Here is a 26,622-nt window from a genome sequence, read left to right on the forward strand (position 1 = left end):
CCACTGACCACACGTGCGGCCTCAGCATCCTTCTCAACACAGTGCTCCAGGCAGCTGCTTTCTCTCACAGCATTGGCACACGAGCTGGACTTTCTTGCTGCTGTAGAGTTGTAGAGATCTACTGTCTGATGTGGTAGCCACCAGCCATACGTGGCCATTTAAATTAAAATTAATTAAAATTAATTAAAATTTTAAAATTAGGAGTTCCTGCTGTGGTGCAATGGGATCTGCAGCACCAGGACGCAGGTTGGATCCCTGGCCTGACACAGTGGATTTAAAGGATCCGGTGTTGCCACAGCAGCAGCATAGGTCACCACCGTGACTCGGATCTCATCTCTGGCCGGGGATCTCCACAGGTGGCGAGAAGGAAAAATTGAAAATCAGTTCCTCCACTGCACGGGCCACGTTCCACGTGCTCGGTAGCGCCACGTGGCTGGCGAGGCTACTGCCTTAGACAGCACAGGCGACAGCATTTCCAGGACTGCAGAAAGCGCTGTTTGTGCTGTTCTAGGGGTGATGGCTTGCCCCTTGGGCCTTGTCTCCTAGCTGACAGCTCGTTAACTCACCGAACCTCTTGGGACCCCCGGCTTTGCGCCAGCCTCTCGTGGTGAGGGCTCCAGACACCACATGCGTGGCTATCTTTGGACCCAAAAGGCCAGCTCATGAGGCAGCGGTCAACTTGTCCCGCAGTCGCCCCGTCTCTAGGGACTGCACAGGAGCCCAGGCAGGTGACCAGCAGACCCATGTGCTCTGTGTCCCCTCTCCCACTTTTGCAGGATGCGGATTCCGGGCTGACCCCGGCTCTGTCTTTCCTGGGCTGTTTGGGATGACTGGGCCTTGTGGTGAGGGGCAAGTCTGGCTTTTGCAGCACCACGATGGGGCCCTGCTTCCTTACGGAGCCCGTCTACCTGGGGAGGCTCTGGGGGAGCTGGCGTGTTTCACATTGGAAGGTCTTGCTTAAAGGTGTGCTGGCTTTTGAGTTACGCAGCCTCTCCTCCCCGAGCTCTCACAGCCTTTGGCTAAAGACAGCGAAGCACTGCTGCCCTGTGACACGGGTCGGCGTGCGACCTGCTGGCCCTGCCCATCTGAGCTCTTGGGAGTGCCGTTTACCTTTGACCTTCCCATCCTGTAGCTCAGAGAATTGCCTAGTGGGCCTGTGACTGCTCTTTGAGGGACTTTGAGTGACCCAGGTCACGACTGTGTCTTCCGGATGGGACAGCGCATGTGGGCCCCCTCGTCTAAATGCCGGCTCGGCTTGTGTACAGCCGGCGGCGCTGGATTTCACACGATGTGGTGGTCCTTTGTCTCTTATCAAGGAGGCACAAGCGGTCTGGTGCTGACCTCCCTGGGCTAAGAGGCCAGGGCCCAGCCTGCATCTCCTTCCTCCTGCAGCTCCTCCTGCACGCACACAGCACATATGTAGGAGACATACCCAAGGACACACGCATCCTTTAGAGTTCACCCATTTTCACATGGACACCACACACACACACACACACATGCACAGGCACACACACCGGGCCTGGCCACCTGAGCACTGTCAGTCTCTCCACTTAATCAGTCTCCACCCCTCCGCGCCTTTCAGAAGGATGTTGTAGAAACTTAGCTTCTCATCAGCCAAGCTCATTTACCCAAATCCCCGCTGGCCGCCCTGCGGTAATTAACTCCTGAATGCCTCATCAGAGAATCCGAGGTGACAGCTTGGGCCCCTGGGAGTGGCGCTGGCCTCCTTCTGGGTCCCGAGGCGGTGCCAAGGATAAGGGGCCTTGTTGGGGTTCCTCCCAGGTGGGGCTCCTGCAGATCAGCATAGACGAGGAGAGCCCAGCCCAGTCGGCCCAGCACCCTCCCTGGACCACGGCAGGCTGTGCTCCAGGGACCAGGACCCCTGACCCCACCCGGGTCTGTTCATCTGTGGGGACAGGCCTGGGGCCCTCTCCCCGGGACCCAGGCAGGGGTCTGCTCCACCCCAAGAACTAGTGGCCACTTCCTCTTTCTGGACCTCATTTGGTTCCTTTCCCAGGGGGTCGGGGCCTTGCTTCATGCTGGATGCTTTTAGCGTGACCACCAGGGCCTTGCAGGGCTGAGCAGAGTGCTGGAGGCAGTTCGCCCGCTCTCCTGCTGTGTGCGGAGCCCCGTCCCAGCGCCCCGGGCCTCGCCGAGGCCCACAGTGCGGCCGAATCCCTGACCTCTGGGCCAGGCCTGCGTCCCTGGCCGCTGATGCCGGAGGCCTTGGGATGGGAGGTCGCCGCCTCTCAGGGCAGCACATTTCTTTATTTGAACTGTTTTGACTCAGAAAATTCTTCCTCCGGAACAGTCTGTTTCCCTCAGTGTCCCTCCATGGGGCCTCCAGAGCAAGCCCGTCCCTGCCCCTCAGACCTCAAGAATTCTCTGCGAGGCCGCAGAGCCCCCTCTTCTCTGGGCTGATGCCCCTCAGGGGCCCCGACGCTGGCTCCCTCCCCTCGTGGTCCCTCGCTGACCTTGGGGAGGGGGTCCACCTCCTCTTTCGGGACCTTAACTTCTGCCAAGGGCCAAGGGGCGGGTTTAGGCACCATTTTATGCGGTGAACTCATTTCCAATCTAATAGCATCTCAGACGGCTCGACTTTCCCCCCAGGGTTGAGGCGCTGTGCCTCCCTCGTTCTGTTCTCTTGAAGTTGGTTTTGGGGACTTAAGTAGAGATTATTACATTTACTTCTTCTGTTTTGTTTTGCTTTTTAGGGCCGCAGCCATAGCATATGGAGGTTCCCAGGCTAGAGGTCTAATCGGAGCTGCAGGTTTTGGCATCTCAGAGGAGCCTGGACCGCCCTATCCTGTTTGAGTCCAGAGCTTCATTGCCCTTTTCCCCTCAACATGAATCTCAGTGCTGACCAGTCCTCTGGGGTTCAAGTGTATTGCTTCTTTCTCATCCCCAGGTCCTGATGATTGAGGGTTTTGCCTCCTGCTTGGACGCGGCTTTGGGGGTCTCCAGCAGTGACCTCGCAGCAGGATCTTGCCCTGGGTGCACTGGTCAACCCCTCCACCCTGCTTTTTACAGATAATAGAGTTGTAGCCTCTCTTAGTTCTGGTGTCTGCCCCCCTTGGGGCTGAAGTCCCAAGGTATGGGGGCTTGCTGTAGGCTTCCTGATGGGAGGGGCTGATGCCTGCCCCCTGGTGGGTGGAGCGGATTCTAATCCCTCTGGTGGGTGGGGCTTCGTCTCTGGATGGGATCTGAGGCAGCTGTGTGCCTGAGGGGTCTTTAGGGAGCCTGTTGACTGAGGGGCGGGGTTGTGATCCCACCTGGGTGGTTGTTTGCCCTGGGGCTTCTCAGCCTGACTGACAGGTGAGGCCAGATTTTCCCAAAGCGGCCCCCTCCAGAGAAAGGCAGCCTGCTGAATATTCCCGAGAGTTTTGCTTTCAATGTCCTTCCCCCACAACAAGCCACATTCACCCCTTTTTCCTAGGAGGTCCTCCAAGAACTGCAGTGAGGTTTGACTCAGATTCCTATGGCGACTTTGCTTTGCCCTGGGACCCAGTGCACGTGAAATTCCGTGTGTGCCTTTTAAGAATGGGGTCTCCATTTCCCCCAGTCCCGTGGAGCTCCTGTGCACAAGCCCTACTGGCCTTCAATGCCAGATGCTCCAGGGGCTCTTTCTCCCAGTGCCAGATCCCCACACGTGGGAGTTTGATGTGGGGCTCAGAACTCTCACTCCTGTAGGTGAGTCTCTGTGAACCAGTGAGTTTCCAGTCTGTGGGGCTTCCCACCCGGGAGGTATGGGGTTGTTTATATATCGTGTAATCACCCCTCCTACCTCTCGATGTGGCCTCCTCTTTGTCTTCTGGAGTAGGATATCTTTAAGGTTTCCGGTCCATTTGGGTGAAGATTGCTCAGCCTTTAGTTGTGAATTTTGTTGTTTTAGGAGAGAAGTTGAGCTCCAGTCCTTCTCTTCTGCCATCTTAATCCCATCTCCCCCTCTGCCCTGCTTGACCACGGCTGGGCCTTTCCCCTCAGTTTCTTTTCCTTCCAATCCTTCTCAAATGCTCCTAATGTGATGCTTCCAAACTTTGATGTGGTTGCCAGTCGCCTGAAGCTCTTTGGGCCTCTTGGGGTGGACTGCAGGTGATGCCGTGTAGGTGGTTCCTCAGGCCAGACTTGGGGTCATGAGGCCCCAGGTCCTGTGGGATGGACTCTGCAGAACCAGGGGACTCCCCAGAGCCCAGCCATCAAGGGCCTCACCAGAGGTTTCTGCTCCTCCAGTAACAGTGTTGAGTGATGCCAAGCTTTCCGTGGCAACCATGTGCTGTTGGGCTCTTTGTGGTCAGTCTGGGCAGCAGACCACTGTGTGTGCACCATAGGGAAGGCCTGGTGGCGCCCCCTCCTGGTGGGCCTCTGGAACTGCTGCAGCCAGCCTCTCTTGCAGCTTTGGGGTGGCTTCTCTGTTGGTTATATCCAGAGGCCGCTCTCAGTCACAGAAGCAGAGCCTTGCCGCAGTGGCCCCTCTCCCCCTAACCCCCGTCAGCCCGTGGGGGAGAGGGTGGTGAGGTCCTCCGGCCTGCCCAGGACTGGGCCCAGCCTCCCCTCGTGTCACCCATCACTCCCTCCTCCTCCCCACTGACTTTCAGGAGAAGTCCCAGCAGCTGCCCCAGCCCAGCCTGCTCTCCCTGGGGCCCAGAGCTGGTTTGCTCTGCTGCCTGGGCCACCCTCCCACAGAAGGGATGGGGGCCCACCCCCAGGAGAGCCGCATTGTCAGGTCCTTACTAGATAAGATCTGGGCACTTCCTTTTCTTCACGATCCCAGCAGAACCGCAGCCAAGGCAGGTGAGAGGTTGAGTGTGTGAAAAGCACATCCTTTGGTGAAGAAGAAAAACCCCACCGGTTCCATGGGTCAGAGAGCCCTGGTCCTGGTTCCGGGTCTGCCACTCCATCAGAGGAACCAGGACAAACCCCTTGGCCCCTCCATGCCTCGATTAAGGCACCTGCAAAATGGAGCCACTGCTGCACACTTGTGGAAATACGGGGAGACGGGAGAGCTCTAGTGTGAGCAGAGGGACAGCGTTCATGTTGGTCGTCGGTGTTCGTGTGCCTGGTGAGTCGCTTTGCTTCTGAGAACTGCAGAGGGAAGCCAGCCCGGGGTGCTGGTTCCGTCGCGGGGTTCCGTCGCGGGGCTCTGCCTTGGGCTGTGGGCTCGCCCTCGATTCACACCTGACCTCCCATCTCCCATCTCAGGTGAGAGCCGAGCGGGCCTGGGAGTCCGCAGCCAGCCCACCGGCCTTGCGGGGATCGTCCTTTTTAAGGAAACTGGGGTAGTTGCAGACCAGCTGGGGTCAGGGTCACAGCTGGAGGAAACAGGAAGTTTTGTGTTTATGTCCAGTTTAAAACATACTTTTAAAAAGCAGCAGCAGCAGCAGTATAACAAGCATATAGCAATTTTGGAAAACATTCCACATCGCCCTTTAGTTCCACCTCCCACAGTAAGTTCCCCTTGTCTCTCTTGCATATTTCCTTGTCCCTTTATGGAGATGCGTGTCTATCCAGCAAGGAAGACAGTTTGGTGTCTTGCTCTTCTCTCTTATCATTTTCTTGTTACATTTTTTCATCAAGGTCATTTTTGAGGTTGCATAATCTTCCATCCAGAGGCTGTGTCACAATTTAATGAGCCATTTTTCTGGGCATTTGCACTGCTTATAGTTTTTTCCACAAGTGTAAGTGATGCTGCAAGGAGGTTCTTCTAGCACATAACTCTTTTTACTTCTTCTGGATTATTTCTGTTGGGTAAACTCCCAGAGGAACCATTAATGTGGGTCAGAGGCTTGGAACAGTCCTATGACTCCCCAAACATATAGCAACTGCTGTTTTAAGAAACCCGGGCTCTGCCTCTCTGCTGAGGAGACCAACCCACGTTGCTCTCAGCTCTGGGCCCCGTGGCGGCTCTGGGTGGCCCCTCTGCTGTCCACCCCTGTGCCCCGTGGGACCCGCCAGGCAAACGTACCTGGATCCCAGCTCCTTCCTTCTCCAAGGACACGTGTGAGCCATTGGGGTCTTTACTCAAAACTCTGAGACTAGATATGCAGGATCTCATGTATGTATGAGATTTTTTTTTCTGGAAAATCTGTCACGAGCATCACACATTCTCAAAAGGGGCCGGGATCCGGGGATAGGTTTAGAATCTCTGAAATACAAGGGCCAACAAGGTCAGCACCAACAGAGGCCCCAGGAAAGTGGCTGTAAGTGAAGAGGGCCTGGGGCCCCTGGAGAGGGGGCAGCTGGGTGAGAAGGAATGTTCCAGAGAGAGTGATGCTGAGAGGAGCAAAGCAGGAAGGGGTGCAGAGAAAAGCCAGTAGTCCAGCTCGTCTACCCGGGAGGGGCCCTGAGGAAATCGGGGGGACCTGAACCAGAAAGGCAGGTGGGTGTCATAGGGAGAAGGAGGTGGGTAGGGAGCCGTCCACCGGTGTGAAGTTCCGATGTAGAAAGTTGGACGGGAGAGCAGCGGGAGCAGAGCCTGGCTCTTAGCAAGTCCTGGGGTTGCGACAGGGCCCAGCCCTGGGGGGCAGCTGGCAGGGAGGGCAGCCCCTCCTTCACTGCCCGCTTAGCCACTTTCCTGCTTCTGCCCTCCGCCTACTAGAATGTTCTTTTCTGTTGAGACCATTGACAGCTGCATGTTGCATTTTTTCTCATGGTTCACATTGTCCTTTCTTCTGCCTCCTCCTGCTTCTTATTTAAGCCCCGTTTTATCCGAGTGACTTAAGGTGGACTCTGCCTGCTTAACCCTCTGTGGTTGGTTTCCATAAACCACACGGGTAAATTGGGAGCCTTAACTTGCACCCACAGCTGCTTTTTTGTTATTGTAAAAACTGAGGAGTTCCAGTTGTGACTCAGCGGGTTAGGAACTCAGCTAGGATCCATGAGGTGGCAGGTTCGATTTCTGGCCTCACTCAGTGGGTTAAGGATGTGGCATTGCTGCCAGCTGTGGCATAGGTCATAGGTGCAACTCAGATCCCATGTGGCTGTGGCTGTGGCGTAGGCCGGCAGCTGCAGCTCTGATTCCACCTCTAGCCTGGAAACATCCGTAGGGGCACCGGTGCTGCCCTAAAAATAAAAATAAAAATAAAAATGGGCATTTGGGGTTCCCTCATGGCTCAGCAGGTTAAGGATCCAGCGTGGTCACTCCTGGGGCTCAGGTCACTGCTGTGGTTTGGGTTCATTCCGTGGCCCAGGAACTTTTGCCGTGGTGTGGCCAAAAAGTTGGCGTTTAATGATTGTCTAATTTCTGATCAGCTCACAGGCTCCACACTCTGTGGACCTCAGGGCACCTGGGCTTGGGGCGTCAGGGCCACACTGCTGTGTGCTTCTGCCACTGCCTTTGTCCTGCCCAGGTTGACAGCCTTGCAGCCCAGGCCCTGCTGGGAGGGGGCAGTGCGGGCCACCACCCCTATGGAGTCCTGGCTTATTTCTGGGGAAATCGGGGCCCAGGGCACCTCACAGGATTTGACCTGCCTCTGATGTCCCCAAGGTTCCCAGGGAGCCCAGAGCGGCTTTTCTGGGAGGTCAGAGTTCTAGAGAGGAGTCGGAGGGGAGGGGAAAGGCCTGATCATGTGGGCAGTGGCTGCTGAGCTTGTGGCAGGCAGGCGGCCGGGCAGCGCCGCCCTGCGACTTTCCTGATCCTTGGTGTCCTGTGCCCTGTCTGCCCTTCCCCAGCCTGGCAGGCTCTCCTCCACGCCGCTCCCACGCCTGCCTCTTCCCTGGGCTCGCGGGCGCCCCCCCCATGGACATGTCAGCGAAGGAGGACGAGAGGCTTAGATGCGCCTGGAAGGCGGGCCCCCTCTCTGTGCCCGCTCACCACCCCGCCTGGACCAGGCAGTGTTCACAGGGCCTGGCCAGGGACGGAAGGGCTTTCTGCTAACCCTGAGGTCCCCTTGGAACTCGTCATCTCTGAACCCGGGGCCAGTTTGAAAGCCTTGGGGATGTTTAGACCTCATCTCTCTGAAACTCTTTCTGTCCCAATGCCCTCAGTGACACTTCGCATTGAGTGACACAGGAACAGCTAAAGTATTTAGAGCATCTGCCATGTGCAGACACTGTTCTAAGTGCTTTCTGGTAACGAGGCACTCAACCCTCCTGTTTTATGGATGAGGACACCAGGGCCCAGGGAAGTTTAGGGATGGGCTGGCGCCCTGTAGCGAGTGATGGCAGCGCTGGGGTCTGAGCCAGGCGGAGCAGGGCTGCACGCAGGGTGGTCCAGGACCCCCGGGATTCTTGCCCCAGCCCTCACTGCTGTCCCCTGCCTCTCCTTCTCCCCCTGGGGACCCCAGGCGCCCTTTCCCCAGGCTGCCCTCGAGAGCTGGCTGGACCTCGTGTCTCTGGCTTTTCTTGAAAATCCTCCCAGGGGCTCATCTTCCCAAGCAGAGGACTTTCCCACAGCAGCTGGTTCTGCACAGCTCCTGGCCTGGGCCTCCCCGCCCTGCACGCGCCAGGCGCCCCGAGTCCTCAGCCCCTGCTCTGCCCTGGCTGCAGGGCCCGGGAGACCTGGTCGCTGCTTCCTGGGCTCAGGTGGAGCCAGGCAGGGCGCACTGGGCTTATTTTGGCTTCTCATTCCTGAGCTGTAACAGTGCTGTCTGCAAGGTTCTCAGCAGCAGAGGAGACACTGCTGGGGAAGCGGGAGGGTAACAGGAGGAACCACTGGACGGGCCTCGGGCTGGAGCCCGTGCCGGACATGCCGGCCACGGGGGCTCTCCTCATTATGATGGAGGGGTTCACGGCAAGAAAGAGGATTGATTCTCCCTGTGAAAACAGAGATGGGACACGGGGACCTCCCTGTGTGGTGGGCGAGCAGGTGGGGGCTCTGCAGACCCGCCTGGGAGCAGGGAGGGGCCACCCCCCCTCCAAGCCAAGCTGTCTTCTTCAGGGGACCCAGGCTCCAGCCCTCTGGCTTAGTGGGGGCTGAGGCCTGGGTACAACACCAGACTCTGGGGGGCCCTCTTGGCTGCACCCCCCCCAGAAGAGTCAACCTCCATGGCTCGGGGCTCCTGCCTCAGAGCTGGGTGTCTGGCCTCAGGGCCGGCTGACACCTGAGCACAAGTGGGCAGGGCCCTCCCCGTCCAGGCCTGTGGTGGGAGGTGAGACCCCACCCCTGGACCTGCCAGACTGGCATCACTGCTGAGGCTTGGGACCTGCAGCCTCAGTTTCATGCAGCCGCCGTGATCTCTGGTTAGGACCCTAGGTGCTGAGGACACAGGCAGCATGGAGTGGTTTTCCGGCCTCTCCTCCTGGGCCCGTGAGCCCTGCCCGCCACCCCCCCCCAACCCAGTGCTGACCCTGCAGCTCCAGCCTGGTCACCCAGAACTGCTCTACCCTCGGGGTCAAAGGCTGCACCTTCCTGCCACCTCTCTGTCCCCCAGCTCCCTCTGCCTCCTGCTGCACCCCCACTGCTCCCAGGCTGACTTTGTTTCCCCCTGCCTTGTCTGCGGGCCTCAGCTTAGTCATCCCCTTGCTGTTAGCCACAGTCTTCTTGCTCTTGTCTAGTTTCTATCCTACCAGCCTCCGCCCGAGGTTCTGAGCGTCTCCCTGCCACCCTTCCCTGGGCACCGCACCACCATCACCACCTCCCCCACCCCCGGGGGCACAGGGCAGTTCCCTCCTGACAAGGCGCCGCTGTCTGGGTCTCTCCCTCCTCTCACCCACCCTCCGGCACCCCCTCTGTCCCCAGCCTCTTCTCTCTCGCGTCCCCTGCTGCTCAGTCTGACCCCTGGCTTCGGAGCTGCAAGCTCAGCCCACCAGCCCCTGGGCATCCACCTGCAGGGCATCCCCGCACCTCCGGGACCAAACTCCCACCTCGCCCACCCTCTCCCTCCTTTTCCAGTATCCCGTTGCCGGCATCGCCCACCCAGAAGCCCAGGCCCATCACCCCGCGTATAGGCGCCTCCTGAGAGTCTGGGGCCCTCGGGCTGCCAGCCCCCCCTTCCTCAGGCCCAGCTCTGTCTGGAGCACTGCAGGGGGTCCTCTGAGGGGCCGAGGTTCCCCAGCTCTCAGGAAGGCGTCCCCGTGCCTGGCCCGCCGCAGGTGGCCCTTCACTTTCTGGAAAGGGCCAGCTAGTACATTTTTGCAGCCTTGTGGACCACGTGGTCTCTGTCACAGCTGCTCACCTCTGCTGCTGTGAAGGGAAATGGCTGTAGACAACGTGTGAACTGGGGCCAGGAGACTTGCTTTGTGAAACAGGCAGCAGGTGGCTTAGGCCCCCAGGTGGCGGTTTGCTGGCCACGCAGCCCACTTGCCGCCTGGAGCTGGTGCGGTTATGCACAGGGCTCCCTCTGATGGGACGTCCTTGGCATCTCGGCCCGCAGGCCTCAGCCAAGCCTCGCTCCTAGGAAGCCCTCCTGGATTGCCCTCCGGCTCCTTGGACGCCCTGCCTTCCTTTTCTCTTGGCACTCGGCCCCCTGTGCCGCCTCGGTGCCTCTCCCACTGCGCTGAGGGCGCACCACCCTTAGACCCGCAGCCCTGCAGGGGAGGGGCTCGCTCGTCTTTGCAGCCTGGCACCTGGCATAGGACCCAGCCTGTTGTAGGTCTTATCTCGTGGAGTCTGGAGGCCCCCGTGATGGTCCTGTGCGAGGTGAGGTGGGTCACACAAAGGCCTGCCCTCAAGGGTGCAGGGAGGCAGTGTCACACGTCCTGTGGCGAGGGGCACGGGGCCAGGCCTGAGTGTCTTCACTGTTTCTGAGCCCTGCCAGTGCAGGAAGTGGCCGGTCCTGAGCCTCCGTGGAAGGTCCCCTTTCCTGGCTGACATCTGTCACCAGGATCACAGCGTTTCCTCCCCGAGGGTCCACAGCTGCCCCTGCCCGCCCCCCTCACCGTCTCCTCCCCCACAGGAGAACCTTATGCTCTCCATCCTGCCCAAGCACGTGGCCGATGAGATGCTGAAAGACATGAAGAAAGACGAGAGCCAGAAGGACCAGCAGCAGTTCAACACCATGTACATGTACCGCCATGAGAACGTCAGGTGCGCCAGCCCCAGGCGCGGGCTCCGAGCACAGGCATGGGCGGGGCTGGGGCTTTTGGGGGGTTGGCTGAGCCCTGTGGGGTTTGAGAGTCGTCCCTGGGGACTAGAAGCACTGCCACCCTCACAGCGTGAGCCTCAGTGCCGGGCGAAAGCGGCCTTGCTGCCGGATGGGGAGCCGAGCCGGGCCATGAGGAAAGCCCCATTGCTGTGCAGACTAAGCGAAGCACCAGAGCCCTGAATGCGCCCTGGCCGTGCCAGGGTCTCACCGCTTTGGGGCTTGAGCCAAGGACCTGGCTGCCTGAGGGCTGCAGCGGGCACGGGCAGTGGAGCCGGCGTGGGGCCTGGCACACCGTCCAGGGCCTCACCGCCCTGGGCCTGCTCCCCCACAGCATCCTCTTTGCCGACATCGTGGGCTTCACCCAGCTGTCTTCAGCCTGCAGCGCCCAGGAGCTCGTGAAGCTGCTCAATGAGCTCTTTGCCCGCTTCGATAAGCTGGCAGCCGTGAGTATCCTGACCCGAGCCCCACTTTCCAGGCGGGGCCCCCTTCCTGGCCTGGGCCTGTCCCCCCGCCCCCAGCCCCTACGACTTCCTCCCACCCGTGCTGCCCCTGCTTTCTGTGCCGCGTGCCCCTCCGTGCCGAGGAGGGACTCAGGACCGTGGTCCACACCCTGCCCCTGCAGAAATACCACCAGCTGCGGATTAAGATCCTGGGTGACTGCTACTACTGCATCTGTGGCCTGCCTGACTACCGGGAGGACCACGCCGTCTGCTCCATCCTCATGGGGCTCGCCATGGTGGAGGCCATCTCGTAAGTTGGGCGGGAAGGGGGCTCCCAGAGCGTGGACCCCAGCCCTGGACCCGTGTGGGAAGCCAGCCTTCCTCCCTGATCTGTCTTGGTGGGCCCTGCACAGCCCTCGGGCCCTGAGGAGGGTTGGGGAGGATGTGATGTGGGTGTTGGGGAGCAGGTCGGGCTGTGATGCAGGTGTTGTGGGGGTTGGTCAGAGTGTGATGTGGGCGCTGTGGGGGCTGGTTGGGCTGTGATGTGGGTGTTGGGAGGGTGGTCGGGCTGTGATGTGGGTGTTGGGAGGTCAGTAGGTGGCTCAGTCTGGGCTCTGACAGTCGTGCTGGGCTTTCCTTTTCACTGCTGGGGGAAACTGCAAAGCTTCCACAGCCTCCCAGGGGTGCTTTTCTAGCCTTAGTCCACGCTGTTTTTCTCTGCTGAAAAAACTTCATCATGAAATTCTGCCACCTCGCATTTGCTTAATTTTCCTCCCAAGTTGCCCCCGTACCTTCCATCCGTGTCTCCTCTTCATGACCCGGGACACACAGGTTGAACGCTCCATGCCCGTCTTCTGGGTCAGGAAGTCCAAGTGACCGCTGAGGTCCTAGGGTGTTTGGGCCACAGGGACGGGGCTGGAACCGGGCTGCTGAGCTCCCGGCCAGAGCTCCCATGGGCACCGCCGTGAGCTGCGAGGACGGTGACCTCTGCCTCCCCGGCTCTTCCCGTGGCTGTCACTGCGCCCCTAGGCTTGGCGATCCCTGGAGGGGACCCTCCCATCAACTCAAGGCCTCGGAGGGGCCCTGGGTGTCATCAGACCCCAAAGCTCCTTGCTGAGTCCAGGAATTGGGCATGTGCTTCGTCACTGCCTCCTGGGGGTATTTTGGGGTTTTTACCATCTTCCAGGGAAAGCCCTTTCTAGGACTGGCTGGAAAGAAGCAGACGCGCCTCTGCCCCGGGGCCGTAGTTCAGGGTTAGGGACTTTTAGCTCCACTCCCACCACCAGCAGGCAGGGGTCTGAAACTGGTGTTTGCCGCCCCTGGAGTTCTCAGGCCAGGGCTGTTCTGCTCTGCACATGGGGCATCTGGCCCGGGGCCTGGTTGGAAGAGGGCAGCAGGAGCTCCTTCGGGCAGAGGTCCCTGCTCCTTCTCCACCCCCGACAGCATCACTGGTCACACGGGCCTGTGGTTGCTGGATCTGGGCTCGGGCCGAGGCCTGCTGTAACCCCAGCTGTGGGCCACTCAGATGCAGGCTCAGAGCTGGAGGTGGCCAGCTGGCCCCTCCGCCTGGATGGGGGTTGGGTCCGGGCTGACCCCCTTGCTGCAGGCAGGCCCGACCCTCCTCCTTCATGTGTGCCCGGCAGGTACGTGCGGGAGAAGACGAAGACCGGGGTGGACATGCGAGTGGGGGTGCACACGGGCACCGTGCTGGGGGGCGTCCTGGGCCAGAAGCGCTGGCAGTATGATGTGTGGTCCACCGACGTCACCGTGGCCAATAAGATGGAAGCAGGTGGTATCCCTGGGTAGGTGTGCTTCCCTCCCCGGGTGGCAGGTGTGGGCGGAGGAAGGGGGCACCGTCCCGTCTATCCTTCAGAGATGTGCCCACCAGGGACGAGGGGCCTCGGAGAAGGGGCCCTTCCCACCCAGGAGCCGCGTCCCTCCCCCAGTGCCTGCCTTCTGGGCCTCCCCTGCCCTGGCCTCTGCAGGAGTCTGTCCCCTACCCGTTGTGGGGCTCTGGGGCCGGGCCGTAGCTCCTTCAGGGTGCAAGTCTCCCCAGAGGGCGTCGTCACCAGTGCCAGGCCCCATACCGGGCTCTGGGGCAGCCACCCACAGCTCCTGGACATCTTACCTGAGTTCTTTACAGAGCCTGCCAGGTGCGCGGGGTGGGCCCTGTAGTGCAGCCCTCCCCGCCTGGTCAGGGAGCTTCCCTTAGACGTGGTCACAGTTCTCTCCCTCGTGGTGACTCCCCAGAAATGGGTTATTACCCCCAACAGCAGGTGTTGCAACTGAGAATCACCCAAGGTGGGTAACAATCAGACCTCGTGGCCTTAGTGTTCAGAGCAGACTTCACATTCCTTATGCTGGAGTTCCTGCTGTGGAGCAGTGGGTTAAGAATCGGACTAGAGCGGCTCAGGTCTCTGTGGAGGCACAGGTTCGATCCTTGGCTCAGTGCAGGAGGTTAAAGGTGTGGCCACAGCTGTGGCTCAGATTCAGTCTGTGGCCTGAGAACTTGCATGTGCCGCGGCTGAGGACCTGGAAGAGATCCCTTAGCTTATTTGATACTCAGCTGCTGTGAGGACAGAGACCATCTCACTGATCCAAGGCTGAGGCTCAGAAGAGGGCAGGTGCCCCTGCAGCCGGCCAGCACGAGGACTTGCCTGTCCCTGCCCCTGGGAGCCACGTCCCACGCCCGCACTGCCCCTGTCCCCGGGGTGGCGGGGCTACCATGGCCTCTGCTCAGGCCACTGTCCCTGTGATCCAGGCGCGTGCACATCTCCCAGAGCACCATGGACTGCCTGAAAGGGGAGTTCGACGTGGAGCCAGGCGACGGGGGCAGCCGCTGTGATTACCTGGATGAGAAGGGCATTGAGACCTACCTCATCATTGCATCCAGGCCGGAGGTGAAGAAGACGGCCGCCCAAAACGGCCTCAACGGCTCGGTGAGTCCCCCGCCCGCCCCCTGGCTCAGGGGAGGCCAAGGAAGGGACGAAAGGCCAGCCCGCAGAAGAGTCGGCAGGATTTGAAGCTGGAGGAGCAGCAGAGGCAGGCACAGGCTGATGTAAACCCAGCTTGGGGTCCCGTTGAGCAGACGGGTGGTGGCATCCTTTCCGAGGGACCGCTGGTTTCTGGGGGAAGGAGAAAGCAGGGTGACGTGCATGCAGAGGGGAGGCCCCTGGAAATTGACTGGTGCTCAGGAGGGCGGCTGGGTTGGAGATGAGACCCCTGGCGGGAGAGAATGCAGAATGCCCAGAGGCAGCGGGACTGGAGGAGGAGGAGGAGGAGGACCAGGCGGGGAGGTGTGCTGAGAGGGAGACGACGAAGGGTCAGGAGGTGAAAGCCCTGCCGTCCTGCCCTCTGCTCTGCGCTGTGTGCTGTGTGCGGGGTGGAGGCCGTGGGGGGTGCCCGCGCCCTCGGCAGCTTCCCCGGTGCCCGCCCCGCCCCGGCCCCGCCCCGCAGCGTCCATCTGATTAGAAGCCACCAGCGGCTGCTGCAGAAATGGATCCATTTACCATCTGCTGCTAAATCCGGAAGTTACTCCTTCCTTTGTAATCTATTACTTAGCCCCCCAGTCATGAGAATTGGCCAGTTGAGGAGTTTGGTGCTCTCAGAGGTGGCACGTCCATCGGGACCATCCCGCAGGTGAGGCTTTGCCTCCCTCTGGCTAAAGCAAAGCCCACTCTGGCGAAGCTTCAGGGGCTGTGGCTGATGAGACCAGGACAGTTTTAAAAGAAAACTGAGAAGTGGAGTTCCCGTCATGGCTCAGCAGAAATGAATCCAACTAGGAACCATGAGGTTGTGGGTTCAATCCCTGGTTAAGGATCCGGCGTCGCTGCGAGCTGTGGGTGTAGGTTGCAGACGCAGCTTGGATCTTTCATTGCTGTGGCTGTGGTGTAGGCGGGAGGCTACAACTCCGACTCGACTCCTAGTCTGGGAACCTCCATATGCTGTGGGCGTGGCCCTAAAAAGCAACAAAACAAAACAAAACAGAACTAAGTTCCCTGGTGGCTCAGCAGGTTAAGGATCTGGCATTGTCACTACAGTGGCTTGGGTCACCGCCATGGCATGGGTTCAGTCCCTCACCTGGGAATTTCCACGTGATGCAGATAAAGCCAAAAAAAAAAAAAGGAAAAAAAAGAAAACTAAGCACCTTCTGCCCTCCCTCAAGCGTATGGGATGACCAGCAGATCATTCCAGCACATTAACATAAGATTGATCCATTCAGCAGATCTGTCATCACTACTCTTATTGTGTATTTCTGTGCATCTATTATTTTACTTAATCCTTAAGATAGTCCTGGGAGAAGGGGGCTGTTGTTATGCCCACTTTGCAGAGGAGGACACTGAGGCTCAGAAGGTTGCACAAGTTGTAGATCCAGTGGGTGGCAGAGCCAGTGTCTGAAACCACAGCCTGTGTCTCCAGCCCTCCAGCCTCGTTGTCCCCAGGTGCCTGTGGGTCTCTCCTGTGTGCAGGAGGTTACCCAAACCTGGCCCTGGGGGGGATGCAAAGGTAGATGTGACGTGGCATCACCCCCAAGTAATTTAAATACCACTAGGTGCTGAGTGTTAGAGCAAAGGGCAGCGCAAGGTATTTTGTGCCAAGTGTAAAATCTGAGCCACAGTAAACATTCTAAAGAACTTGGAAAAGTAGGAGGCTCTCCTGCAGGAAATTGAGAAACGCCAGGGTGGAAAGTAGAGCCCCATGAAATAGGACTTGTCCTTGCCCCCAAAATTCCTGAGTGCTGCAAACAGAACTTCAGTATCTTCGCTAGAGCAAGTTAAAGATTCATCTAACTAAGCCATCCTATGAGATGGTAATTGATGATCATTTAAGAAACCAGCTACCTTTGTGAAGTGATGGAGAATTTACAGTTTCTGGCAGTAAAATTTATAACAAATTTTAAAATGCCATTCCTTTAAAAAAAATTACCCACAAATTTGGTTGTTCTAGGGACCACCTTGAAATCACAGAGCAGCAGTCAAATGTGTCTTTGTGACAGCCACACTCATTCCCATTTGTTCTAATCTTGTATTTCCGTAATTATTTTATGGAATCAGCCCTCGCGTGGTGCGTGAGTTGAATCAGGAGTTGTTTGCAGCACCTGCCCCCCCCCAATGAGGGTGATGGGGGCAGGGAAAGGGGGGCTTGGCAGTACCATCTTCATGAAGCTGTTATCGCTTGAGTCATTATTCTGTTTTCCAGTTAGAGAAAAGTTGAGTGTGTGGACATGTAGCTTGAAACAGTAGCACAGACAGTCTGGTTGAGTGGGAGTGGGGTCCGGTCTGTGGGCTGTCGGGCCCTGGGGCCGGGGATGCTGCCGCACAGGACAGGAGCACAGGTGACAGCTGTCGCATGAACTGGAGTGAGACTTTCGACATCCGCCAGACATTTAAATGGCTCCACCAGTCCTGTATCTCATGGGAACGCAGGCGGTGTTCTCTTCAAAACTAATTGCACGGACAGCCCGAGGCAAACCAGGTTTTCAGGGCTTTGTAAAGTTGTCTTTTAACCGTTTCTTAGTGTCCTACCTAAAAAATGTAAACTTCTCAAAGTGGAAGAGGTGGGTTATAGGTTCTGTACGTTGAAAGTTTAACCCATTGCTCACATCCCGCCACCCTCCCCGAGCCCTTGCTAATAACTCTTGATTCTCTTTTATCTTGGTCCATTTGAAGCAGGAAACTGGTCTCTCATTGTTTTGATCTCATTTCTTAGGCATTAGTGAGACTGGACACCGCACCATGGTTGTCAGCCTGCTAATTCTCTTCCGTGGGTTGCGTAGTCACATCCCACCTTCGACGGCTTTTGTCCACCTCTCTGATTTGCAGGTGCTCTTTGTTTGTGAGATGAGGCTTTGTCATTCAGCATCCATCCACGCCGAGCCCAGCGCTGTGGCGCATCTGTCTCGGGGATCTTAGAAGCTGAGCTCCTGTGGGTTTTAGCACGTGTCTTCCCTACAAGCCGTTGCTGCAGCAACCCGCAGCCCCTGGCCATTAAGTGGGCAACTTGGCACAACTGTCATAAGCCCGGGTGATTAGCTTAACCACCATTTAGGAAGATGCTCTCAGGGGAGACAGTGTCAGCAGGTCACCAGGTCTGCTCGGCAGGCAGCGAGTCAGAAGTCATGAAGCGCAGGGGATGTAGAGGAGACAGCGCGTGACGATGGCCCAAGTGATAACGGGATGGGGGCAGGAAGGTGACAAGAGTGGCTTCCTTGGGTGTCAAAGGCGCAAATGCCATTGCATTTGCAGAAACCTCTTCCCGGGGTTTAGCAGAACAAAGCAGTAAGGAGAGTGTGTTCAAATGCTTTAAAGACCTCTGCCATCTATACTAACCTTGTCACTCTCGCCTGTGTTTCTTTTCTTCTTCTTCTTCTTCTTTTTTTTTTTTTTTTTTTTTGACCATGCTTGTGTCAGGCAGAAGTTCCCAGGCCAGGGATCAAACCTGAGCCACAGCAATGACAATGCTGGATCCTTAACCACTAGGCTACCAGGGAACTCCACTCATGCATGTTTTAAATGCTAAGTCCAACAACTCCTATATTGAGTTAACTCAGCCCCAACCAGCATCCCTGCCCTGAACTCACAGCCACGTGGGTGACAGGCAGCCCAGGGTGAACGGGTCCAGAGCCGGGCTTCGATGTCGCCCCACCCTGCAGCCTGCTCCTCCTCGGTCTTCCCCTTCTCAGCGGTGGCAACTCCCTTCCTCTAACTGCTCAGACCAAAGACTTGGAAGACATCCTTAACCCCTCTCTACATGCCCCTAGCCCCTTCCTCCAAGAGCCACCTTCGACCATCTCTTCCTGGCCCTTTGCAGCCACTGTCCCAACCGAGGTGTGGCCATCTCAGGCCTGGGTTATCAGTGGTCCTCCAGTGGATGTGCTTTCCTGCCCCTGCCCCGCCACCTTCTGACCCCACACAGCAGCCAGAGTGATCCTGCTGGAATGTTATGCGGTATCACGTCTCCCACCCACCCCCCGGAGTTCCTGTTGTGGCTCACCAGGTGACAAACCTGACTAGTATCCCCTAGGATGTGGGTTAGCACCCTGGCCTTGCTCAGTGGGTTAAGGATCCGGCATTGCTGTGGCTGTGGTGTAGGCCGGCAGCTCTGATTTGACCCCTAGCCTGGGAAGGTCCATATGCTGCAGGTGCGGCCCTAAAAAAAGGCAAAAAAAAAAATCACGTTGGCCCCCAAGCTCAACAGCCTCTACGTGTCTCCCATTGCGCTCAGGAAGAACCCGAGTCCCATGAGGTCGGGGAGACCCCATCCTTTCACTTGCTCTGGTGGGGGGGGGGCTCCAGCGGCACAGGCTTCCCCTGCTGCTCAGACCCTCCGGGCCACACCTTCCCCAGGCTTCCCTGGAGCCCTTGCCGTCCCCGAGAGCTGTGTGATGTGCTCGCTCCTTCAGGCTGATGCCATCTTCTCAGTGACAACTCCCTGACCCCGACAGTCACACTTGCCGGCAGCCCCTGTGCCCCCTTTCCCACTCCGCCTCTCTCTAGAGCACTACTGGCCCAGGACGGTCATCATTTACTGTACTTCGCTGCTGTCTGTCTGTCTGTCTGTCTCTAGTAGAGTGTGAGCTCCAGGGTCAGGACAGTTTGTCCGTGTCCCCAGGAGTTAAAACAGTTCTTGTCACATGTAGGTTCTCAGTGATTACTTGGTAAATCAATGAATGACCCGTTTCACTGTCTATAGCACGTAACTTGCTCTGTCAGGGAAAAATACTAGTCATTGGGAATTTCTTCAGACTTCTGGAAGGCATTTGACAAGGCTCGACACTTGATCTCGGCGTCACTGTGTCGCTGAGTTACTGTTTTAGAAATAAGAGTCAGAAAATAGGGTCTTTCTCTGCTTGGAAAAATTGTAATACTAGGCATTGAAACTAGGAAATTATAGCATTTTAAAAGTGATATTCTAGGAGTTCCCATCATGGTGCAGCGGAAATGAATCCAACTAGTATCCATGAGGATGCGGGTTCGATCCCTGGCCTCGCCTGGTGGGTTTAGGATCTGGCGTTGCCGTGTCTGTGGTGTAGGCCAGCAGCTGTAGCTCTGATTCAACCCCTAGCTTGGGAACTTGCATATGCCACAAGTGTGGCCCTAAAAAGTAAAAAAATAAAAAAATAAAATAAATAAAATTGATGTTCCGGAGGAGGAACTGAGGAGTGAGATTTTTTTATATAATGATTTTTATTTTTTCCATTATAGCTGGTTTACAGTGTTCTGTCAATTTTCTACTGTACAGCAAGGTGACCCAGTCACACATACATGTATACATTCTTTTTTCTCACATTATCATGATCCTACATAGGTGACCAGACATAGTTCCCAGTGCTACACAGCAGGATCTCATTGCTTATCCATTCCAAAGGCAATAGTCTGCATCTATTAACCCCAAGCACCCCATCCATCCCACTCCCTCCTCCTCCCCATTGGCAACCACAAGTCTGTTCTCCAAGTCCATGATTTTCTTTTCTGTGGAAAGGTTCCTGTGTGCCATATATTAGATTCCAGATATAAGTGATATCATGTGGTATTTGTCTTTCTCTTTACGACTTAACTTCACTCGGAATGAGAGTCTCTAGTTCCATCCATGTCGCTTCAAATGGCATTACTTTGTTATTTTTTATGGCTGAGTAGTATTCCATTGTGTATACATACCACATCTTCCTAATCCAATCATCATTGTTTCCATGTCCTGGCTATTGTGAATAGTGCTGCAATGAACATGCGGGTGCATGTGTCTTTTTAAAGTAGAATTTTGTCCGGATATCTGCCCAAGAGTGGGATTGCTGGGTCATATGGTAGTTCTATGTATGGCTTTCTAAGGTACCTCCATACTGTTCTCCATAGTGGATGTAGCAGCTTACATTCCCACCAACAGTGCAGGAGGGTTCCCTTTTCTCCACACCCCCTCCAGCATTTGTTATTTGTGGATTTATGAATGATGGCCATTCTGACTGGTGTGAGGTGGCATCTTGTGGTAGTTTTGATTTGCATTTCTCTAATAATCAGTGATGTTGAGCATTTTCTCATGTGCCTGTTGGCCATCTGTATATCTTCCTTGGAGAAATGTCTCTTCAGGTCTTTTGCCCATTGTTCAATTGGGTTGTTGGCTTTTTTGCTGTTGAGTTGTATAAGTTGCTTATACATTCCAGAGATTAAGCCCTTGTCCGTTGCATCGTTTGAAACTATTTTCTCCCATTCTGTAAGTTGTCTTTTTGGTTTCCTTTGCTGTGCAAAAGCTAGGAGTGAGATTTTGAAGTCTCTGAGGCTTCTCAATTCTAGCGGGAAGATTCCAGACTGAGAGTAAATCAGCCCCAGGCTGGGGAGGGCAGCTGGCAGTGTCTGGGGGCCCAGTGACCGCCCCCTCTCTTGCAGGCTCTGCCAAACGGAGCGCTGCCTTCCTCAAAGCCCAGCTCCCCCGTCCTCATAGAGACCAAGGAGCCTAATGGGAGTGTCCACACCAGCGGCTCCACATCGGAGGAGGCTGAGGAGCAAGACGCCCAGGTACATGCAGGGCTGAGGCCCAGGATGTGGGCAGGGGCGGGGAGGCCAAAGGTGCTACAGGCAGAGTCCTGTGCCAGGAGGGGGAGACCTGGCCACCAGCCCGGGCTCTGCCCTTGGTAGCTGGGTAACCCGGAGCAGGTCACCTCCCCACCTGGCCCCACCGTCTCCTCATCAGTTACGTGGGGTGGGAGTGGGGTGGGGAAGGCCAGAAGCAGTGCTGACCCCTGAGGCCTTGTCTGCCTCTGAGGCCCAGAATCCTGCAGATTTGAGGGCAGTGAGGACACCCATGGCACGAGCCCAGGCCCACTTGTTATTTGGGCTGGTGGCTGTGCAGCCACAGTCTGGATTCTTGGGTTTGGAGTGGATGCTTTTCCTTTGTGACCGGCCACCCAGCTCCACCACCCCACTAGTGACCAGAATGGTAGTTTTACTCCATCGCTTCCTCCTCAGGTCTTCCTCCCCCACGTGAGCCTTATCCACGCTCCTTTGAGAGCTCCCCAGGGGTTCCTGTTGTGGCTCAGCGGTAACAAACCCAACTAGTATCCATGAGGATGCAAGTTCAATCCCTGGCCTCACTCAGTGGGTTAAGGATCCAGCGTTGCCGTGAGCTGTGGTATAGGTCGCAGACACACCTCGGATCTCACATTGTGGCTGTGGTGTAGGCCAGCAGCTGTAGCTCCGATCGGACCCCTAGCCTGGGAACCTCCATATGCTACAGGCATGGCCCTTAAAAGGAGAGAGAGAGAGAGAGAGCGCTCCCTTAAGCCCAGGGTTGGGATTTCTCACACCTCCAAGGATGCCACTGTACCTGGCCATGTGACACCCCCATCCTTGTAGCAGGAGGTGCTAGGACTGCACTGAACTAGCAGCATCTCAAACATCATGTCTCCTGCTTGGGAGCCTAGTGGCTGCTGCCGCTAATGGGCAGTCACTGCGGAGCATCTATCAGGGACCACAGGGCCTGCGACCTGGCATCCCAGGGAAGGAGGAGGCCCAGGCAGGATGGGTGGGAACAGTAGGGAGACTCTTCCCGGGACATGGTTGAAAGCCGACGGGCTGGTGCTCCTGTGACCCCTTCTGTTCCCCCTCCCCAGCTCATCCATTCCCTCCTCCATCCCACCTGCCCCCCAACTCTGCCAAACTGCCTTGCAGGCCGACAACCCCTCATTCCCCAACCCTCGGCGGAGGCTGCGCCTCCAGGACCTGGCGGATCGCGTGGTGGACGCCTCTGAGGACGAGCACGAGCTCAACCAGCTACTCAACGAGGCCCTGCTGGAGCGGGAGTCCGCCCAGGTGTAAGTGGCCCTGCAGCCATCCAGCCCCCTGGCCCGTGGCACCTGCCTCGTCCGGCCCTGACGCGGGGTCCGGGCAGTTCGTCTTCTTAAGGATCCGGCCCCTTCCTGGCGGGTGGAGGCACATGTGGCGCGTGTGTCTCACGGGGCCTGTTCGCCCGCAGAGTGAAGAAGCGGAACACCTTCCTCCTGTCCATGCGCTTCATGGACCCGGAGATGGAGACCCGCTACTCGGTGGAGAAGGAGAAGCAGAGCGGGGCCGCCTTCAGCTGCTCCTGCGTCGTCCTGCTGTGCACGGCCCTGGTCGAGGCCCTCATCGACCCCTGGTGAGGAGGGGCTGGGGGAGGGAAGGCCACGAGCTCCCTAGGCCTGGGGGATGCGGCCTCAGCCGGAGCCCAACTCAGGGGCCCGGTCTGGCCCCTGGCCCTGGCCCCCTGGCAGCCCCAGAGAAGGCCGGGCCCGCGCCCTAGACGCCCTCCCTTCTCTCTGCCCTGGGGGCCTCAGGACAAGACTAACCTCAAAATGGGGCTCCCTGGGGCTGAGAGAGTTGAGGGATGATGAGTCCAGGGGGAGGAGACCTTGCTGGGCAGGACACGCCTCAGCCTCAGCCTCAGGGCTCATCTTGCGAAGACACAGGCTCTGGGCGCAGAGCGCTTCCTCTCTCACCGCAGCGGGTCCTGGGGGCGAGGCAGGGTGTGCTGGGATCCCCCGCCCCTCCTCCCCGCAGCCCATCGGCAGCTCACCCGGCTCCAGGACGGAGGGCGTGTGTAGCCCTGATCTGGCCACCATGTGGAGCCCTTGGACGCGTGCCGTGGTCCCAGGTTCCAGACGCGGCTTGCTCGCTGTTCTGTGACCTTGGGCACATTACTCGGGGCTCCTGGAGCGTCTGTTTACGCAGCCGCGAGGCCCGAGGTGATGATGCTGATGATGCCTGTCCCGGCCACGGCAGTCGTGAGGGTTCATTCACTGCACAGTATTTAGGGCTGCTTGGGGCCTGGGGCTGAGGTCCAGGGTCGGCGCCCTCGGCAGTCAGCTGCTCCTGCCGCGCTCCCTCTTCGCATCATGGCAACGGGGCAGAGGCCTCGTTCCTCAGAGCCCCCTCCCAAGGTCTTACTGGGCTCTGCCCAGGGCACCTGCAAGTCTGTCCTTCTTTGGGAAACGTCCCAAAGAACAGTTACAGCTGGGGAGGGTCCCGTAGCCCTGGGCCCTGCGTGCAGCCAGCAGCCCCCGTCAGGGCCTCTTCTGACCTGTGCAGCAAGTGGCAGCAACTCCCTGATGCCACATGGAACTTTTCAGGTACAGGTTTGTGCCTTGCTTAGAGGGCCTGCCCTTCATCTCCCTTCCTTTGCCCTCCTGGCCCCTGATTCAACTCACTGCTCCCTCTGCTGCCCTTCCCACCACGCCGCCCCCCGCCCAAGCCCCCAGCCCACCCACCTCTTTTTTCTTTTACAGGCTAATGACAAACTATGTGACCTTTGTGGTTGGGGAGGTTCTGCTCCTGATCCTGACCGTCTGCTCACTGGCTGCCATCTTTCCGCGGGTAAGACACGCTCTTCTTGGGCACAGAGCCCCCTGGCGCGAGCAGCACTCCCCGGGAACGTGGGCATTGGGGGAGCTGTGGCCAAGCAGGTCCCTACAAGTAGCTTCTTTCCATTGCGGAGCGTCAGGCATTGATCTGTTCGTTCATCACCCATCCCTTGACTGTCGGTCCTGCACCCTCCTTGGGCCTGGCCTGGAGCGTGCCCTGGTGAGAGAGCCAGAGGCTAGATGAGGGGCACCCTGGGTGGAAGAGCAGCGGAGGCCTGGCTAGAAGGTGGATGGGCCCTGGTTGAGAAGGACCCTGAAAGCCAGATGCAGGGGTTGGGACTTCGTCCTGTAAGGACCGGGTGCCAGGCAGAGGTTTTGATCAGAGTGACAAGGGAAAGACAGTGTTTGAGGCAAAGTCACCCTAATTAATTGGAGGATTTGGGCATCGCTGCCCCAGGAAAGGCAGGAAGAGCCAGGCAGAGACAGCTGGCCCTCAAAGATTCTTCCTGACCCAGCTTCGCCGCCCAGAGACAGTGAGTGGCCCCCGTGGTGGCCGAGCCGCTCTGGGAAGGGCTCTGATGTGTGGCAGCTGCGGTGTTCCCCCGACCCCTGGCAGGATCGAGAGGGCAGAGCCGGCCCCCTGCACCTTCTCAGCTCTGCCGCAGGCAGGTCTTGGCCGACACACTCTCAAGCACTGCTTCTAGGTTCCTGGAAAGCCTGGAGCAGAGCGGTTTGTTCGCAGGTATGTTTCAGGGGGGAGGGCCGTCACAGGCTCAGGGCCCTCGAAATTCCATCCTTCCAGGCCTTTCCTAAGAAGCTTGTGGCCTTCTCAACCTGGATCGACCGGACCCGCTGGGCCAGGAACACCTGGGCCATGCTGGCCATCTTCGTTCTGGTCATGGCAAACGTCGTGGACATGGTGAGCCCCTGCTGTCCTGCTGCGGGGACTCGCCCTCAGAGGGGTCTCTGAATTGGCCCGCACGAGCAGTGTGCCCATTGCCCTACCGCCAGGCACAGGTTTGGGGGGACACCCAGCTTCCTAAACGGAGGACCCCAGGACTCTCCGGGTCTCCCCCAGCTCCTTGCTCCAGACCTTTTAATCTGTGTGACAATCCCAAGAGGTCAGGGTCATCTGTAGTTCGGTGTGAAAAAAAGGATGCTCAGAGAGGTTCAGTTACTTGTTTTAGGTCACACAGCCAGTAAGGAACAGAGTCCAGAACCGAGGCAGTTCTGAATCCCTCTTCTGTTTCCTCCCTCCATATCTGGCTGCTCAGAGGCCCCGGTACTTAAGCTTTCTGCATGTCTTAAGTATCCCCCACAGTGTGGCTAGTATCAGGCATCTATCAGGACCAGGGCAGTAAACCAAGCTCTCTGCTTGGCTGTCAACCCTCTGAACGAGGCCAGACCTGCCGGAGGTGGGTCACTGGAGACGGCAGCTTCCCTCGCCAGGCGGGCAGCGGCAGACGAAATCCTCTGCTCTGCCCTCCTCCGTTCATGCAGGTCCTGTGAGGGGCAGCCGGATGCTTTCCTGGGGAGAAGGGGTGGCAGCTGGAAGCCGCCAGGCATTTACTGAGCCCGGGGTGCCTGGAGCTGCCCCTGGTGTTCTGCTTACAGGCCTCACAGCTCCCTCCAGTGTTGGTACTAGATACACCCGCATAAAGAGGCCTACCTTGTGCAAATATAATGTTACATAATTTGCTTTATTCTCTTTAGCAATTGAAACACAGGGGAAAGTGCAGCATGGAGACTTATTCTGGCAGCAGTGTAGGTGAAAAGCCCTGGGCCAGTGGATGTAAAGTCCAGCAGGAATGGAGTTAGGAGCCCCGGGAGCTGACATGCCCGTGGGCTGCCGGTGCCCACAGGGCAGGGTGAGAAGCCCGGGCTGCTAGTCAGGACCCGTCTGGGGACCACTGTTTAACAGGGTCGCAGACACTGCAGGATGTCTGGGGGGTCCAGTCATCAGTGCGGAGGTGGAAACTTAGGGAGGCGTGGAAACTTCCCCCAGTGCTAGACCCACAAGCCGGAGCTTCCCCAGAGCCAGATGAGTGCCAGGGGGTGAAGTAGGAAAAGCAGGTTGGATTTGGTTTATGGAGGCAGTTTCCATGGACCACATCTGCCCAGCGGTGGGACCAGCGGCCAGACTCCAGAAATGAAGGGTCTGAGCAGAGACCAGCTGCCGTGGCAGTGAAGCTGGGGGAGGGCTGACCGGCTGGCCCTTGGCCCCGCTGGCACAACAGTGTTCGAAGCCCAAAGACCAGACACTCGGTGCCGGCTTCACCCCTGGCTGATCTGCCACGTCAGGCAGGCACGGCCTGCGAGTTCTCTGTAGGATGGCAGCGGTCCTAAGCCCACTCTCGGTCCTCAGAGGAGCCGCCAGGAAAGCTCCCCGCAGGACTTCGCTCGCTTTCGTGTCCTGCGGCTGAATCGCCCCTTTCTGGGTGTTCGCGGGGGGAGGGGGGGGGGCCGTGGGAAGGGGCGGGGGCCCGGGCGCCGCCGTCTCTGACCAGGGTCTGCTGTCCCCTCGCGCCCCGCGCGGCCCCGTGTGGCCCGGCCTCCAGCTCAGCTGTCTCCAGTCCGACGCGGGACCCGGCAACAGCACGGTGGGGGCGCGGCTGGAGGACGGCTGCGTGGAGAACCCCAAGTACTACAGCTACGTCGCGGTGCTGTCCCTCATCGCCACCATCATGCTGGTGCAGGTCAGCCACATGGTGAAGCTCACGCTCATGCTGCTCATCGCGGGGGCCGTGGGCACCATCAACATCTACGCCTGGCGCCCCATCTTCGATGAGTACGACCGCAGACGGTTCCAGGAACACGAGTAAGAGGACGCTTG

At 58.0% G+C, this 26,622-nt stretch overlaps 1 protein-coding gene across 2 annotated transcripts in view; it reads left to right on the forward strand.

Annotated features, from left to right (window-relative positions):
* ADCY3 (adenylate cyclase 3) overlaps nucleotides 1–26,622 on the forward strand; it is a 93,882-nt gene that overhangs the window by 59,211 nt on the left and 8,049 nt on the right. For both annotated transcript variants that reach the window (XM_047782515.1, XM_047782516.1), the window contains 11 exons: nucleotides 10,836–10,966; nucleotides 11,356–11,467; nucleotides 11,647–11,774; nucleotides 13,108–13,266; nucleotides 14,226–14,403; nucleotides 20,842–20,970; nucleotides 22,123–22,265; nucleotides 22,427–22,588; nucleotides 23,715–23,802; nucleotides 24,592–24,708; nucleotides 26,348–26,607. In XM_047782515.1, the coding sequence (XP_047638471.1) occupies nucleotides 10,836–10,966; nucleotides 11,356–11,467; nucleotides 11,647–11,774; nucleotides 13,108–13,266; nucleotides 14,226–14,403; nucleotides 20,842–20,970; nucleotides 22,123–22,265; nucleotides 22,427–22,588; nucleotides 23,715–23,802; nucleotides 24,592–24,708; nucleotides 26,348–26,607 (1,607 nt within the window). The remainder of the gene's footprint in view (nucleotides 1–10,835; nucleotides 10,967–11,355; nucleotides 11,468–11,646; nucleotides 11,775–13,107; nucleotides 13,267–14,225; nucleotides 14,404–20,841; nucleotides 20,971–22,122; nucleotides 22,266–22,426; nucleotides 22,589–23,714; nucleotides 23,803–24,591; nucleotides 24,709–26,347; nucleotides 26,608–26,622) is intronic.

This window comes from Phacochoerus africanus, chromosome 5, assembly GCF_016906955.1.
Source record: "Phacochoerus africanus isolate WHEZ1 chromosome 5, ROS_Pafr_v1, whole genome shotgun sequence".
Taxonomy (NCBI): Eukaryota; Metazoa; Chordata; class Mammalia; order Artiodactyla; family Suidae; genus Phacochoerus; species Phacochoerus africanus.